The 17178-nt window shown below is 61.8% G+C and overlaps 1 protein-coding gene across 1 annotated transcript in view; it reads left to right on the forward strand.

The window, feature by feature from the left end:
• ADAMTS7 (ADAM metallopeptidase with thrombospondin type 1 motif 7) overlaps nt 1-11630 on the forward strand; it is a gene marked incomplete at its 5' end in the record, with an annotated part of 51368 nt that extends 39738 nt beyond the window's left edge. Inside the window, 8 exons of the mRNA XM_080651577.1 lie at nt 675-801; nt 1145-1358; nt 2672-3778; nt 4452-4604; nt 6275-6448; nt 6563-6709; nt 7891-8056; nt 11405-11630. Of these exons, the coding sequence (XP_080507703.1) occupies nt 675-801; nt 1145-1358; nt 2672-3778; nt 4452-4604; nt 6275-6448; nt 6563-6709; nt 7891-8056; nt 11405-11514 (2198 nt within the window). The 3' untranslated portion in view covers nt 11515-11630. The remainder of the gene's footprint in view (nt 1-674; nt 802-1144; nt 1359-2671; nt 3779-4451; nt 4605-6274; nt 6449-6562; nt 6710-7890; nt 8057-11404) is intronic.
• Between the last annotated feature and the right edge of the window lie 5548 nt (nt 11631-17178).

The raw sequence follows: 17178 nt of genomic DNA on the forward strand, positions 1-17178 counted from the left end.
CTTAAATATATTTCTTTATTGATTTCAGAGAGGAAAGAAGAGGGAGAGAGAGAGAGAAACATCCATGATGAGAGAGGATCATGGATCGGCTGCCTCCTGCACGCCCCCCTACTGGGGATCGAGCCCACAACCCGGGCATGTGCCCTGACCGGAACCGAACCCGGGACCCTTCAGTCTGCAGGCTGATGCTCTACCCACTGAGCAAAACTGGCCAGGGCGCTGTTATTTTTATTTAATATATTTTTATTGATTTCAGACAGGAAGGGAGAGGGAGAGAAACATCCATGAGAGAGGATCATGGATCGGCTGCCTCCTGCATGACCCCTACTGGGAATCGAGCCCGCAACCCAGGCATGTGCCCTGACCGGGAATCGAACCGTGACCTCCTGGTTCCTAGGTCGACGTTCAACCCCTGAGCCACGCCGGCCGGGCTAGGGAGCTGTTCATTGTTCCTCTCGTTTACAGACGAAGACTCTGAGGTTCAGAGGGGCTCCGTCAGCTGCCCGTGGCCTCCGACTAGGAATCCCTGACCCTCAGAACCTCCACATGCTTCTTCTCCCGGGGTGGGGGGGTGGGGCCTTGCTCTGGGGGGGCTCTGAGCAGAGTGGGCATGGCCATATCTGGAGGGGGGCGGCACTGAGCCCCATGCCTCACCGCCCCCCCCCCCACCCCAGGCATCCAGAAGCAGACCGTGTACTGTACGGAGCGGCACCACGGGACCGTGGACAACAGATACTGTGACTTCCTGGGCCCGCCCGAGGAACGCCAGAGGATATGCACCCAGGAGCCCTGCCCCGCCAAGTGAGCCCCCCTGACCCCTGACTGCCCCCCCCCCCCGTCCCCTCCAAGAGGCTCTGCGCCTCTCTCTCCAGGCTGCAGCCCAGCCCCCGGCCACCCCCACTCCAGCCTGAGATGCCCCTGCTTCCTTGGGTTTGGGTCCCTGTGTGAGCAGAGGTCTCTGGGGGTGAGGGTGGCCCCAGTGAAGGGGCTATGCACTGTCCCTGGGCCTTGGGGGGGGGGGGGGGCGTGGAGCTCCGGGAACACGGCCCCTGGGTTGAGGCCTCCGAGACCCCGTGCGCCGGGGGTGAGGGTGGGGGGTGGCCGGCCACACCTGGGCTGATGCCCCCCGTGCGCCTCCCCCCAGGTGGTGGGCCAGCGCGTGGCATCCTTGCTCCAAATCCTGTGGGCCCGGGGGCCTCGCCCGCCGGACCGTGTACTGCCTCCGCAGCCTGGGGCTGGGCTCCTTCATGGGTCTGCTGCCCTCCGACTGCCAGTACGCGCCCCCGCCGCCGGCCGTCAACCCCTGCAACCACCACGTGCCCTGCCCGGCCCGGTGGGCGTTCGGGCAGTGGACCCAGGTGAGCATCGGGGTGGAGGGGCCCGCCCCCAGCTCCGCGCTTTTTTAAAAAAATATACAGGCGGAGCGGCCAGATGAGGATGATCTCTGAACGCGTAATCATCCGGCCACTCCGTGTACATCCTATAGAATAAAAGGCTAATATGCACATGGTCCCCTCGACCAGGAGTTCGACCAGCAGGCAGGCCGGCCAACCGCCCACGTCCCCTCCCCCTGGCCAGGCTGGCCGGACCCCACCCATGCACGAATTCATGCACTGGGCCTCTCATAAATGTATATATATACTAGAGGCCTGTTGCAGGAAGATTCCTGCAAGAATAGGGCTTCCTGCCCTAACCGGTGTGGCTCAGTGGATAGAGCATCGGCCTGCGGACTGAAGGGTCCCGGGTTCGATTCCGGTCAAGGGCACGTACCTTGGTTGCGGGCTCATCCCCAGTAGGGAGTGTGCAGGAGGCAGCTGATGGATGTTTCTCTCTCATCGATGTTTCTAACTCTCTCTCCCTCTCCCTTCCTCTCTGTAAAAAATCAATAAAATATATATTTAAAAAAAAAGAAAAAAAAGAATAGGGCTTCCTGCTGCCTCGCTCCCTCCCGTGTCCGCTGCCTCGCTCCCTCCCGTGTCCGCTGCCTCGCTCCCTCCCGTGTCCGCTGCCTCGCTCCCTTCTGCAGCTCTTGGCTTCCTTCTACGCTGTCTTCAGTCTTCCCTCCCCGCCTGCATATGCAAATCAACCTCCATCTTTGTTGGGTTAATGTGCATACGCGCTCCTGATTGGCTGGTGGGCGTAGTGGAGGGACGGTCAATTTGCATGGTTCTCTTTTATTAGTGTAGATATATACACTGAGTGGCCAGATGATTATGCGTTCAGAGATCATCATCATCTGGCCACCCCGTGTATGTTTGTATTGATGTCAGAGAGGAAGGGAGAGGGAGAGAGAGAGAGAAACATTAATGATGAGAGAGCATCATGGATCAGCTGCCTCCTGCACGCCCCCCCACTGGGGATCAAACCCGAAACCTGGGCGGGCATGTGCCCTGAGCGAGAATTGAACCCTGACCTCCTGGTTCCTAGGTCGACGCTTAACCATTGAGCCACCTTGGCCAGGCGGCTCCATTCTTGGGATGGGCTGCAAGGGGGGGCCCTGATTGCCAGGCACCCTGGTGGGAGGGGGGCTGGGCCTTCCAGGTCCAGCCAGTTCCCAAACCCGGGGGGACTGGGATGCCGGGGGCATGTGGGGCCGGGTGGGGCCGGAGCGGGCTCTGGGGTCGGCGGTGAGCTCCTGGCCGACCCACCCACCCCGTGGCCGTCCCCGCAGTGCTCCGTGACTTGCGGGCCGGGCACGAAGCGGCGAGCTGTCGCCTGCACCCACGACACCGGGGTCCCCTGTGACGAGGCCGAGCGGCCGCCCAGCCAGGCCCCGTGCCTCCTGCGGCCCTGCCTGCAGAACCTGGGCCTCCCGGACGCCCCCGAAGGCTCGGGCAGCAGCGGCTTCTTCAGCCGGGAGCTGGACAATGAGGTGGACTTCGTGCCCCGGCACCTGGTCCACCACCCTCCGCCCCCCGCATCGCCGGCTGAGCCCACGGGCCAGGGCAACGCCATCGGCGAGGAGGGGCCGGAGCTGGGCCCGCCGGGGCCCGCCGTGGTGGACGACTTCTACTACGACTACAACTTCATCCAGTTCCACGAGAACCTGTCCCAGGACGAGGACGAGGACGAGGACGAGGACGAGGCACCGGGCCCGCAGCACCCCGTGGGCACAGGGGACCGGCCCGCCTCCCCACCACCCCAGAGCGGCCCCGCTGAGCCCCCCACACAGCCCCCCGCGCCTCGGCCCAGCCAGGCTGGCCCCCACCTGCCCCCACTTTCGGAGCAGACGCCCTGGGACCCGCTGCTCAACTTCTTACCCGAGGAGGATGGCCCCGCGGGGACCCCGGCCCGCGGGCCCCCCAGCTCACCCTGGCCCCCCGCTTCTGTGGGCGAGACGCCTACCACCTCCGGGAGCCCCGATGAGTCCCTGGCCCCCAGCTGGCCGCCCCCTCCGCGGTGGGAGAGCACCAATGAGGTCCCCGAGGATGAGGAGGGCGCCCTAGGTCCCCCGGGGATGCCCCTGCCGGGGATGCCCGAGTCACCCCCTTTGTCCCCCGCCTACCCCTCGCCGAATCCTGACTCCGAGGAGCTGTGGCCCCCCGTGGGGGGCGCTCCTCCCGCGGCCTCTCTGCCTGACGCTCACCCCGGCCTGGTCCCACGGGACCTGCAGACCCCAGCGGTGCCTGGGGACCAGGAGCCTGGGGCACTGACCCCCCTGAGCCCGGCTGGGGTCAGTCCCTCCGACAGCAGTAGGGTCCCCGAGGCCCCGCCGCCGGACCCCTTGGACCCGCCGCCGACCAGGAATGCCAGCTGGGAAGTGGGAGACTGGAGCCAGGCAAGTGTCGGGGGGTCACGGCCCCCCTGCCTCCGTTTCCCTGCTGAGCGGTGGGTGGGGTAGGCCGAGGGGCCCCACCTCCCTGTGGCTCTGGAGGCCGCACAGGCCCTTCCCTGACCAGCACGGGGGCCACTGATGAGGGGCAGCCGGAGTGTTCCTCTCCCTCAGCCTTGAATGCCCCCGAGGACGGGGAGCTCACCCCACCCCCACAGCTGTGGCTGGGGTGGGGCAGCCCCCCATTAGCAGGGCCCCCAGGCTCTCTCCTCCGGCTGTACCTGCTCTTGGGGCCTGCAGCGGTCCGAGAGGCATGGAACCCCACTGCCCCCCGGCTCCCCCTCCCAGACCCCAGATTGTCCCTGCAGGAGGAGGGACATTGGGGTGGGGGTCGGGGGGGGGGGGACCGGCAGAGGCCCAGTGAGGCCCCCAGACCCCCTTCCCAGCTGGTCTGTCTGCACAGCTGGGTCCCCTCCCCTGTGTCCCCGCTAAGCACGGACTTCTCACCCTCGCCGTCCCCTGAGGAGCCCATTTTGCAGATGAGAAAACTGAGGCCCTGGCAGCGCAGACGCAGACGCCCCGCCCCCGCTCCCCCTGCTCCCCGGGTGGGCGGGCCCGGATGTGGGGCTGGAGGGAGGGGTGGGGCGCCCGCCCTCACGCCCCCGGCCCCACCCCCCAGTGCTCCACCACCTGCGGCCTCGGTGCCTCCTGGAGGGTCGTGCGCTGCAGCTCCGGGCGAGAGGAGGACTGTGCGCCCGAGGGCCGCCCGCAGCCCGCGCGCCGCTGCCACCTGCGTCCCTGCGCCACGTGGCACGCGGGCAACTGGAGTAAGGTGTGTGCGTGGGGCGGCGGAGGGGCCTGCTGACCCACAGTGACCCAGGGCGAGGGGGGCGGGGTCCCAGCTGCAGGCCCCCAGCTCCCGGTTAATCCCTGCAGCTTTTGGGGGGGGCGCGGGGAGGTGTGGCCATCTGCTCCCCAGGCCTGCACCCTTTCTCACTCTTACCAAGTCCTTTTTTTTTTTTTAATATCTTGATTTCAGAGGAAGGGAGGGGGAGAGGGAGAGGGAGAAACATCCATGATCAGAGAGAATCATGGATCCGCTGCCTCCTGCACGCCCCCCACTGGGGATGGAGCCCACAACCCCGGCATGTGCCCTGACCGGGAATCGAACCCAGGACCCTTCCCTCTGCAGGCTGATGTTCCACCCATTGAGCCACACCGGCCAGGGCGCCCGGCTGACCTGGCTCAGTGGTTGAGCACCGACCTAGGAACTAGGAGGTCACAGTTCGATTCCCGCTCAGGGCACAGGCCCAGTTGGGGGCTTGATCCCCAGTGGGGGGCGTGCAGGAGGCAGCTGATCCATGATTATCTCATCATGGATGTTTATCTCTCTCTCCCTCTCCCTTCTGCTCTGAAATCCATCTATATATAAAAGCCTAAGTGACCGTCACAACCAAAACAACCGAACAGGCTGCGTGGGGTGACCAGGCCGGTGGGGGGGGGGTCAGTGAGGGGCGATCAGGCCGGTGGGGGGGGCAGTAAGGGGTGACCAGGCCGGCGGGAGGGGCAGTAAGGGACGACCAGGCTGGTGGGGGGTGGTCAGTGAGGGGCAACTAGGCCAGCGGGGGGGGGGGGGCAGTAAGGGGCGACCAGGCCAGTGGGGGGGCTCAGTGAGGGGTGACCAGGCCGGTGGGGGGGGTCAGTGAGGGGCGACCAGGCTGGCGGGGGGGGGCAGTAAGGGGCGACCAGGCTGGCGGGGTGGAAGTTAGGGGTGACCATGCCGGCGGGGGGGGCAGTTGGGGGTGACCAGGCCAGCAGAGGGCAGTTAGGGGTGACCAGGCTGGTGGGGTGGAAGTTAGGGGTGACCAGGCCGGCGGGGGGGGGGCAGTTGGAAGTGACCAGGCTGGTGGGGTGGAAGTTAGGGGTGACCAGGCTGGCGGGGAGAGCAGTTGGAGGTGACCAGGCTGGTGGGGTGGAAGTTAGGGGTGACCCGGCCAGCAGAGAAGCAGTAAGGGGTGACCAGGCTGGTGGGGGGGGCAGTAAGGGGCGACCAGGCCGGCGGGGGGCAGTTAGGGGCGACCAGGCCAGCGGGGTGGAAGTTAGGGGTGACCAGGCCGGCGGGGGGGGGCAGTTGGGAGTGACCAGGCCATCAGAGGGGCAGTTAGGGGAGACAAGCAGGCAGGCAGGTGAGCAGTTAGTGGTCCCAGATGGTGAGAGGGATGTCCTGGATTGGAGAGGGTGCAGGCTGGGCTGAGGGGACCCCCCTCCCCCGTGCACGAATTTCGCGCACCGGGCCTCCGGGAAGAATACATTAACCAGAAGAACCCAAACCGGCCAGGGCTCACCGACTCTCCTTTCTCCCTCCGGCCTCTCCCGGGCGGCCTCCCCCCGGGCCTTGGAGGGACACAGCCCGGCAGGGGAGGTGGGGTGTGGCCGGTCCGGTGGCTGTGGGTGCGCCTGCGCCCTGTCCACATGCCTGTCCCCCCTCCCCCCCGCCCCCAGTGCTCCCGCAGCTGTGGGGGAGGGCTCTCGGTGCGGGACGTGCAGTGCGTGGACACGCGGGACCTCCGGCCGCTGCGGCCCTTCCACTGCCGGCCGGGGCCTGCCCAGCCGCCCGCCCGCCAGCCCTGCGGGACGCAGCCCTGCCTGAGCTGGTACACCTCCTCCTGGAGGGAGGTGAGTCCGGGGCCTGGAGGGGGAGGGCGGCGGGGTGGGGGTCGGGCTCCCCGGCCTGCCCCTGCCCTGCCCCCTGACCCTGACCCCTGCTTGCTACCCCGTCCCGGTCCCCAGTGCTCCGAGGCCTGCGGAGGCGGCGAGCAGCATCGCCTGGTGACCTGCCCGCAGCCCGGCCTGTGCCCGGAGGCGCTGAGACCCAACGCCACACGGCCCTGCAACACGCACCCCTGCACCAAGTGGGCGGTGGGGCCCTGGGGCGAGGTGAGGGGCCCGAAGGCCGGCTCCCCGTGGGCACTGCAGACACGGGGGGGGGGCGGGGGGAGAGCACGAGGGGGGAGGGGGGAGGGCATGTCAGGGAGGCCTCCAGGGAGGGGGGTTCCAGTTGAGACCTCAGGGGGTCATTGGTGTGAAGGGGCGGCCCAGGGGCAGGCTGGCCGGTGTGGCTCAGTGGATAGAGCCTGGGCCTGCAGACTGAAGGGTCCCGGGTTTGATTCTGGTCAAGGGCACGCACCTGGGTTGCAGGCTCGATCCCTGGCCCTGGCCGGGGTGCGTGCAGGAGGCAACCCATCCAGGTGTCTCTCTCCCATCGATGTTTCTCTCTGTCTCTCCCTCTTCCTTCCACTCGCCCTAAAAATCAATGGGAAAATATCCTCGGGAGAGGATTATTATTGATGTTTCTTTTATTTTTATTTTTTGTAATATATTTCTTTATTGATTTCAGAGAGGAAGGGAGAGAGAGAGAGAAACATCAATGATGAGAGGGAACCATGGATCGGCTGCCTCCTGCACGCCCCCCCACTGGGGATCGAGCCCACAACCTGGGCATGTGCCCTTGACTGGAATCGAACCCGGGACCCTTCCGTCCGCAGGCTGACGCTCTATCCACTGAGCCACACCGGCCAGGGCTTCTTTTCCTTTTTTAAGTGTTTTTATTGATTTCGGAGAGGAAGGGAGAGGGAGAGAGAATCATGGATCGGCTGCCTCCTGCACGCCCCACACTGGGGATCGAGCCCGCAACCCGGGCCTGTGCCCTGACCGGGAATCGAACCCTGACCTCCTGGTTCACAGGTTGATGCTCAACCACGGAGCCACGCCAGCCGGTCATTATTGATGTTTCTCTCTCTCTCTCTCCCTCTCCTTTCCTCTCTGAAATCAATAAAAATATACTAAAAAACAAAAACAAAAGCATTAAAAAAACAAAGCTGATAAAAAGGTCAGATCCCAGCTGGGAAGGACAGACCTGGCCAGGGAGGCGACTCCTCCCTTGCTGCCCGTGGCTGCCCCGGCCTCCCCCCAGGCCCTCCCCAGGGCAGCAGGGGTGCCAGGGCCTGGGGACCCGCCGGCCCCCCAGGAGGCCTGAGGGGCGGGGCTGGGAGCAGGGAGAGGCTGTGGCCCACCACGAGGCGGGCGGTGACGGGGACCCTCTGCCCCCCCCCCCGCAGTGCTCGGCCCCCTGCGGGGGGGGCGTGCAGCGGCGTGTGATCCGGTGCGTGAATACCCACCGGGGGCTGCCCGAGGAGGACAACGGGCAGTGCAGCCATGAGCCCTGGCCCGCCAGCTCCCGCCCGTGCGGCACCCAGGACTGCGAGATCTCCGAGCAGCAGCGGCGTGAGTGTCCCGGCCTCGGGGAGAAGGGGGGTCGCCCTGCGGCACCCCCGGGGCAGGGCTGAGCAGGGGTGCCCTGGGGAAGCCGGGGCTGGATGGGGATCCAGCCTTCTCTGGCGCGGGAAGAATCGGGCAGCGGCCTCACCCCATGTTGCTGTGTGACCTTGGGGTGACCTTGCTCTGTGACCTTGGGTGACCTTGACGATCTTGCCGTGCGACCTTTGCTGCGTGACCTTGACGATCTTGTTGTGTGACCTTGGGGTGACCTTGCTGTGTGGCCTTGGGGCGACCTTGCTGTGTGACCTTGACGACCTTGCTAACCTTGCTGCGTGACCTTGCTGTGCGACCTTTGCTGTGTGACCTCGACGACCTTGCTATGCGACCTTTGCTGCGTGACCTTGGGTGACCTTGCTGTGTGGCCTTGGGGTGACCTTGCTGTGTGCCTTTGGGGCGACCTTGCTGTGTGACCTTGGGGTGACCTTGCTGTACGACCTTGGGCAACCTCTTTCTCCCTTTCTCTGGGTCACAGTGAGGCCGGGGATGTCCCTGAGGCCAGGCACTGGACCCCGCTGAGCCCCAGCCCGATCGATGCCTCCCTCCCAGGGTCCCCCACACGCCCAGCTTCTGGGCCAGCTGGTCCTCCTGGAGGAAGGGCCTGAGCCAGAGGAGGGTCAGGACACACACAGGCACACGCCCTCACACGCACACGCACACGCCCATGTGCCCACACATATACATGTGAATATGCATACATGTGCATGCACACAGGTATGCGCATACATACACATGCCCACGTGCCCACATGCATACACACCGAGTGGCCAGATGATGATCATCTCTGAACACATAATCATCTGGCCACTCAGTGTACATCCTATAGAATAAAAGGCTAATATGCAAATGGTCCCCTCGACCAGGAGTTCGACCAGCAGGCAGGCCAGCCAACCGCCCATGTCCCCTCCCCCTGGCCAGGCTGGCCGGACCCCACCCATGCACGAATTCATGCACCGGGCCTCTAATATATACATATACATATACATATATATGTATATATATGTATATGTATATATATATGTGTGTGTGTATATATATATATATATGTATACACACACACACACACACACTGAGTGGCCAGATTATTATGCGTTCAGAGATCATCATCATCTGGCCACTCAGTGTACATGTGAGTGTGCACACATGCACACACATAAACACAGGTGCACACACATACACATGCACACACACACACACACTTCCTGCAGCCCTGACACCCGCCATGCTGAGCACCTGGGCCCCCACTTCCCCTCTGGCCTCTGCGTCCTCGTCTCTAAAGAGCTGATGGCCCGCCCGTCCTTGGACAAAGCGGGGGATGAGGGGGGCGCCGAGCATCTGTGAGGACTCGGGGGAGAAGGGCCCAGAGGTTCTCGGGGGACACGGCGTCTTCCCTGGAAGCCACTGTCACCCCATCAGGACGTCAGGATACAGGCCCAGGCGCCTGTCCAGTGAGGGGACCCCACAGCTCCCAGCCCGTCCGCTGTCGGTCCCCAGCCCCTCAGGACGGCCGGGGGCCCTCGGGGCCTGGGGTCTGCCCCGTCTGCCTGCACTCCCAGCAGAAATGCCACCCGCCCGCCGGCCTCAGCCTGCCCTCCCCCTGCCCTCCCCCTGCCCTCCCCCTGCCCCGGCCTCCTGGCGTCTGCATGCGGCCGCTGACGCCACACACCTGCCTTCAGGGCGCCGCTGGGGCCTGCTGCTCTTGGCTCTCACATGGGTCCGAGGGCAGGGGTGGGGGTGGGGGGGAGGGCGGGAACAGAGGCCTTTGGGGCCAGAACCAAGGACAAGCTACCCCTGAGGTTCTGTCTTTGTTTTGCTTGTTCTTCCTCCCCCGAGGATATTTTCCCATTGATGTTTAGAGAGAGAGGGAGAGGGAGAGAGACACATCGATGGGTGGCCTCCTGCACGCGCCCCGACCAAAGCCGGGGAGGAGCCCGCAACCAAGGTGCATGCCCTTGACCGGAATCGAACCCGGGACCCTTCCGTCCGCAGGCCGACGCTCTATCCACTGAGCCACACGGCCGGGGCGGTTCTGGCGTTGGAGGGAGGTCAGGTGGCCGAGCCATGAGCTGCCCCCACAAGGGAGTTTCCCGGCTGCAGCCCGCCCGGGGGTGGGGGTGGGGGAGACTGGGATGCTGGCACCTGGAGTCCCCAGGATGTGGGGGTGACTCATGGGGCTGCGAGGCCCGACAGGAGGACGTCAGGAGAGCCTGGGAGCCCCAGGGTGTGAGGTCACCCCGGCGAGGCAGCTGCCGGCGTGGAGGCGGGGGCACGGACAAAGGAGGGAACCCCCCCCCCCCCGGCCCCCATGTTAAGAGGCAGCAACAGGACACACGTTCCGGCCGGGGTGGCAGCTGAGGGCCGTCAGCAGCACCGGGCGGGGTCAGAGGTCAGGGGCCTGGACGCAGCTGCTTCCCAAAATAGCTCCAGGGCCCTGGCCGGGGTGGCTCAGTGGATAGAGCGTCGGCCTGCGGACCAAAGGGTCCCGGGTTCGATTCCGGTCAAGGGCACGTACCTCGGTGGCAGGCTCCTCCCTGGCCTGGGCCCTGGTCAGGGCGCGTGCGGGTGGCAACCCATGGATGTGTCTCTCTCCCATTGACGTTTCTCTCTGTCTCTCCCTCCCTCCCCCACTCTCCCTACAAATCAATGGGGAAATGTCCTCGGGGGAGGATTTAAAATAAAATAAAAATAAAGTCAGTACTTGAAAACGAAACAAAGAAAACCAAAATAGTTCCAGGGAGCAGGGGCGGGAGCCCTGACCCCCCAGCCTCCGTGCCCCCTCTTTTTTTAAAAATATTTTTATTGATCTCAGAGAGGAAGGGAGAGAGAGAAACATCCATGATGAGAGAGAATCACGGATCGGCTGCCTCCTGCACACCCCACACTGGAGATCGAGCCTGCAACCCGGGCATGTGCCCTTGACTGGGAATCGAACCCGGGACCTTTCAGTCCGCAGGCCGACGCTCTATCCACTGAGCAAGACAGGCTAGGGTGCCGTGTCCCCTCTTGACCCCCCGGCCCCCGGCCCCCCCCTTGACCATCCGGCCCCCATGCCCCCGCTTGATCCCCCGGCCCCTGTGCCCCCCCTTGACCCCCCGGCCCCCGTGCCCCCCTTGACCCTCCGGCCCCCGTACCCCCCCTTGACCCCCTGGCCCCCGTGCCCCCCTTGACCCTCCGGCCCCCGTACCCCCCCTTGACCACCCGGCCCCCGTGCCCCCCTTGACCCCCCAGCCCCTGAACCCCCCTTGACCCCCCGCCCCCCGTGCCCCCCTTGACCCCCCGGCCCCCGTGCCCCCCCAGGCTGCGAGCTGGACCGGCTGCCCTTCGGCTCCTGTGAGAGGCTCCGCCTCCTCGGCCGCTGCCGGCTGCCCAGCATCCGCGCCCAGTGCTGCCTCACCTGCCACGGCTGACCCCGCCCCCGGCTGGCAGGACGGGAGACGGACAGACAGACAGACCACTGACAGCCGCACGGACCTCAGTGCCTCCCCCCGCCCCCCCCCCGCCCTTCGCGCCCCAATGGTGCTACACCGGCCCCGCCCTGCAGGCTGGGGACCCTCAGACAGGTGTTTTTTTATTCCCACAGTTTGTTAACACATTGTTATTTTGTTATTGTTGTTGTTATTATTATTATTATTATTATATAAACAAGTATCTACCGTGTCCACGTGTCACCTGGCTGCTTCTTCTGGGGGGCGGGGGGGACTCCAGGTCTGAAGCTCTGCCTCCTCCCTCCCCAGCCCCTCAGGACGGCCGGGGGCCCTCAGGGCCTTCGGGCCCTCGGGCCCTCGGGCCCTCCCCCCCCCCCCCCCCGCCGCCTTTTAAAAAATATATATATTTTTTAATTGATTTCCGAGAGGAAGGGAGAGGGAGAGAAACATCCATGATGAGAGAGAATCATGGACCCGCTGCCTCCTGCACGCCCCCCACGGGGGACCGAGCCCACCACCCAGGCGGGTGTCCTTGTTACAGAAGACTGGAAAAGCACCAAGCAACGCTTAGAGAGATGGAGTTACACCTCATTATTATTATTATTATTATTATTATTATTACTAGAGGCCCGGTGCATGAAATTCATGCACAGGTAGGGTCCCTAGGCCTGGCTGGCGATCAGGGCCAATCAGGGCCTTCCTTCCCCGGCTGCTACCTGCTGGCTGCGGCCTGCCTTCATCCCACACCGCCCCCTGGTGGTCAGCACACGTCAGAGTGAGCGCTCAAACTCCTGGAAGGTCGAACTCCTGGAGGGACAATTTGCATATTCGCCTTTTATTATATAGGATTATTATTATTATTATTATTATTATTATTCGAGAAAACTGTATTTCAAATTCTGGGCCTCAACATGGAGGAAGTTCCCCTACTTATATCTTTTCACCCTCTTTGTCTCCCAAATATGGTTTTTTTCCGGTCCGCTTTGCACGTTCTTTTTTAAAAAATATATATATTTTATTGATTTTTTACAGAGAGGAAGGGAGAGGGATAGAGTTAGAAACATCGATCAGTTGCCTCCCTGGGTGCTGGGTCCCCCGTGACCCTGACCTGCAACCCAACCACCCGGCACCTGCCCCCCAGCCGCTTCCTGCCACTCGCCCTCGGAGCCAGGCCCAGGGCTCACACAGGCCTGGACGCATCAAAGTGTCCTGGGTGGCCCCGGCCGGTGTGGCTCAGTGGATAGAGCGTCGGCCTGCGGACTGAAGGGTCCCAGGTTCGATTCCGGTCAAAAAATCAATAAAATATATTTTAAAACATACAAAAACAAAGAAACAAAAAAAAACAAGTGTCCTGGGTGGCCCGGCTGGCCGGCGTGGCTCCGTGGCTGAGCATCAACCTAGGAACCAGGAGGTCAGGGTTCGATTCCCGGTCAGGGCACATGCCCGGGTTGTGGGCTCCATCCCCAGTGGAGGGCATGCAGGAGGCAGCCGATCCATGGTTCTCTCTCCTCATGGATGTTTCTCTCTCTCTCTCTTCCTCTCCCTTCCTCTCTGAATTCAGTGAAAATGTATTTTACTTGATTTATTTATTTTTTAATATATTTTATTGATTTTTTATTTTTATTTTTTAATATATATTTTATTGATTTTTTACAGAGAGGAAGGGAGAGGGATAGAGAGTTAGAAACATCGATGAGAGAGAAACATCAATCAGCTGCCTCCTGCACACCTCCCACTGGGGATGTGCCCGCAACCAAGGTACATGCCCTTGACCGGAATCGAACCTGGGACCCTTCAGTCCGCAGGCCGATGCTCTATCCACTGAGCCAATCCGGCGAGGGCAGTGAAAATATATTTTAAAAAATAAAAGAAAACCATTCTTTGGGGATGGAGACCTGAAGCTGAATGAAGCATCAACAGAGTCTGTGGCAGTGGCTGCCCGCCCCCCCCCCCCCCAACGGGGCGCCCCTGGGCCCAGATGCTCTCCCGTCACCACCCCTGCCCCCCATTTCATACCAGAAGCCCAAGGCTCTGAGGGCAGCAACCCACCTCCTGTGAGCTCAGGCCGCCCAGGGCCAGGCGGGATGCTGACCTTGGACTGACCTTGGACAGAGGTCACCAGGACAGGGCCATGGTGCCGGGGGCTTGCGTGAGACCAGGACAGCCAGGCCATGGAGGGTTCGAGGGCCCGGCTGGCTGGCTTCCTGTCTGTCTTTGCCGACCCAGGAGGCCCCGGGACCTGCCTCAGTAATGCTTTCCACACAGTCCATGCCCTCAGGAACCCCAGGTCTCTCTGCATCCTGTCCTGGCGGTGGTGGGGGGAGGGCTCTCCTGCTCACACCGCCTGGGGACCCTCTCTGGGGGCCCCGCCTCCACCCCATGAGAGGACATTTGCTCTTGATCACTCAAGTGTTTTTCCCATGATGATGGGGATGTGGGGGTGGTGTCTCCGGGGTCAGCTGGGCCTGAGCTGTCCTCCCAGGCAGCAGGCAAACAACTCGTGACTCAGGCAGGCCTGGCGCCGACGGGGGAGGCAGGGTGCCTGCCTGCCACCCATGGCGGGGGGCTGCCCAGCTCCCGGCTCCCAGCCCAAGCTCCAGCCCCCGCTCAGCGCCCAGCCTGGCTTTGCTACAGAAAACACTGAATTATAGTCACGTTTCTCACCGACGTCTTTAGTTCCTCTTGCTGGTTGAGGGGCAGTTGGGAAGTCACACGCCTCCTCCTGGGCCCCAGGGTCCCCTGCAGAGACGGGAAAGCGCCCCCCCCACTCCCCCCGTGCCTGCTGGGTTAGAAGATCGTGCTCTGGCCGGTGGTGCTCAATGGTTAGAGCGCCAGCCTGCGGACGGAAGGGTCCCGGGTTCGATTCCGGTCAAGGGCATGTACCTCGGTTGCAGGATCCTCCCTGGCCCGGGCCCTGGTCGGGGCGGATGCAGGAGGCAACCCATCGATGAGTTTCTCTCACATCGAAGTGTCTCTCTGTCTCCCCCTCTCCCTTCCACTCTCCCTAAGAATCAATGGAGCCCTGGCCCGTGTGGCTCAGTGGACAGAGCGTCCGTCTGCAGACTGAAGGGTCCCGGGTTCGATTCCCGGTCAAGGGCATACGCCCGGGTTGTGGGCTCGATGCCCAGCAGGGGGCGTGCAGGAGGCAGCCGATCCATGATTCTCTCTCATCGTGGATATTTCTATCTCTCCCTCTCCCTTCCTTTCTGAAATCAATAAAAAAATATATTTAAAAATAAATAAATAAAAATCAATGGGAAAACGTCCTCGGGTGAGAATTTAAAAGGAGAAAGAAGAAGGGGGTGCGTTGGAGGCGCCAGGAATCCCGCCCCCCGATTTGTAGAACCAAACCGTGAGCTGCAGAATCTGGGTCCTTGGTACAGGGGCCCAGAGGCGGGGCCAGGGCACCCGCAGGATTAACCACCTCTGACCTCTGACCCCGGGAGTTCCCCTGCCGCCGTCCCCCCCGCCCCAACCCACTTGGGGTCCCCTGGTCCAGGGACCCTGACTCCTGAGCCCGCTGCTGGGGAAGCTGTGCCCGGGCCCCTGTGAACTCCCTCGGCCTCGGAGCCCCTGGCAGGGCCGCTGGTCAGGGGAGACCCGCTGGGTGAGGTCTGTGGGTTCTGGCAAATCTGCAAGGGAGGCCACCCCCTAATCGGAGATCCGGAAACTGCCCTCCCCCCCGCCCCCAGCCCCGCATGCCCTGTTCTGCCTCCTGCAATACCACGTGTGACCACAGCGTGGCAGCATTTACCTACTTTTTTTTGGGGGAAAAAAATCCCATTCATGAAGGTCCATGGACAAGTTCCTTGTCGAGTTTTTTTTTTAATCGTCCCCCGAGGATATTTTTCCATTGATTTTTATTTTTAAATATGTATATATATATATATAAAATATATTTTATTGATTTTTTACAGAGAGGAAGGGAGAGGGATAGAGAGTTAGAAACATCAATGAGAGAGAAACATCCATCAGCTGCCTCCTGCACGCCCCCCACTGGGGATGTGCCCGCAACCAAGGTACATGCCCTTGACCGGAATCGAACCCGGGACCCTTCCGTCCGCAGGCCGACGCTCTATCCACTGAGCCACACCGGTTAGGGCTTTAAATATATTTTTATTGATTTCAGAGGGGGTGGAGAGAGGGAGAGAGACATGAGAGAAACATCAATGAGAATCATGGATCAGCTGCCTCCTGCACGTCCCCCACTGGGGATCGAGCCCGCAACCCGGGCCTGTGCCCTGACCGGGAATCGAACCCGGGACTTCCTGGTTCCTAGGTCGACGCTCAACCACTGAGCCACGCCGGCCGGGCCAGGAACCCTCTTAAAGGTTGTTTTTTAAAAATCCTGGCTCTAAACCGAAGGAGGGGCTGGCGATGCAGCTGTAGCTCCGCTGAGTCTGACCTCAGTGAACTTGCAGGTTCAGGCCGGTGTGGGGCGGACGCTGGGCACAGCTGGATCCTAATCCGAAATACAGAGATGTCCCTATAGTTTCTTTTCTGCTGCCTGCAACACCGCCGAACGTCCACAGGGGGGCAGCATTTACCTGCTTTTCAAATTAAAAAAAATATACTTTTTGTTTTCATGGGCCTCAAAATTCTGGGACAGATTTTTGGTCAAGCTGTTTCCATGAAAAAAGTACCGGTTTTAAAAACTAATAACTTAGGCCCTAACCGGTGTGGCTCAGTGGAGAGAGCGTCAGCCTGCGAACGGAAGGGTCCCGGGTTCGATTCCGGTAGAGGGCATGGACCTTGGTTGCGGGCACATCCCCAGTGGGGGGTGTGCAGGAGGCAGCTGATGGATGTTTCTCTCTCATCGATGATTCTATCCCTCTCCCTCTCTGTAAAAAATCAAAAAATATATATATATATTTAAAATGACTTAGAGAAAAAAGAGAAAAAAGACAAGAAAAGGGAAAAAAATGCCCTGATAACTAAAGACTGTCACACACACGGAAGAGCCGACGGGCCCACAGGCATTGTCAGCGCTGCCGAAGGAAAGGAGAGTCCTGTGGACCATTTACCTACTTTTCAAAGACATCGGTCGTCGGAAAACGGACAACCGACTCGTTGGCTCTGCTGGGAGCCTGGATGGGTCCCCGGCGTTCAGAATGGTCGCCGTAACTTATTGGGGGGGCGGGAGGCTCTGAACCCCCGCCCCCCCCCCCCCCAGCTCAGCTGTTAGCAGTAGCTGTTTCTCCCCCAAATCCCGGGAGCAGCTGTTAGTACTGACTGGACGGATTTGGGCTCCGGGAGAAACACAGACTCACTTGCTCCGAAGCCGAGAAAACCGAGACTGTACATGCGTGCCCTGCTCTGCCGTCTCCGCACACGCGTGTGCAGGTCTTTTTTTTTTTTTTTAAATATATATTTTATTGACTTTTCCCACACATAGGAAGGGAGAGAGTGAGAAACATTGATGAGAGAGAAACATCCATCAGCTGCCTCCTGCACACCTCCCACTGGGGATGTGCCCGCAACCCAGGTACATGCCCTTGACCGGAATCGAACCCGGGACCCTCGAGTTGGCAGGCCGACGGTCTATCCACTGAGCCAAACTGGTTAGGGCGCGTGTGCAGGCCTTTACAAAAAAGTTCCGGGACTCTTCCCCCTCCCCACGTGGGAGTCTGTGCTTGTTTCTCAGTA

This window comes from Plecotus auritus (genome assembly GCF_963455305.1).
Source record: "Plecotus auritus genome assembly, chromosome: 15".
NCBI classification, from domain to species: Eukaryota; Metazoa; Chordata; class Mammalia; order Chiroptera; family Vespertilionidae; genus Plecotus; species Plecotus auritus.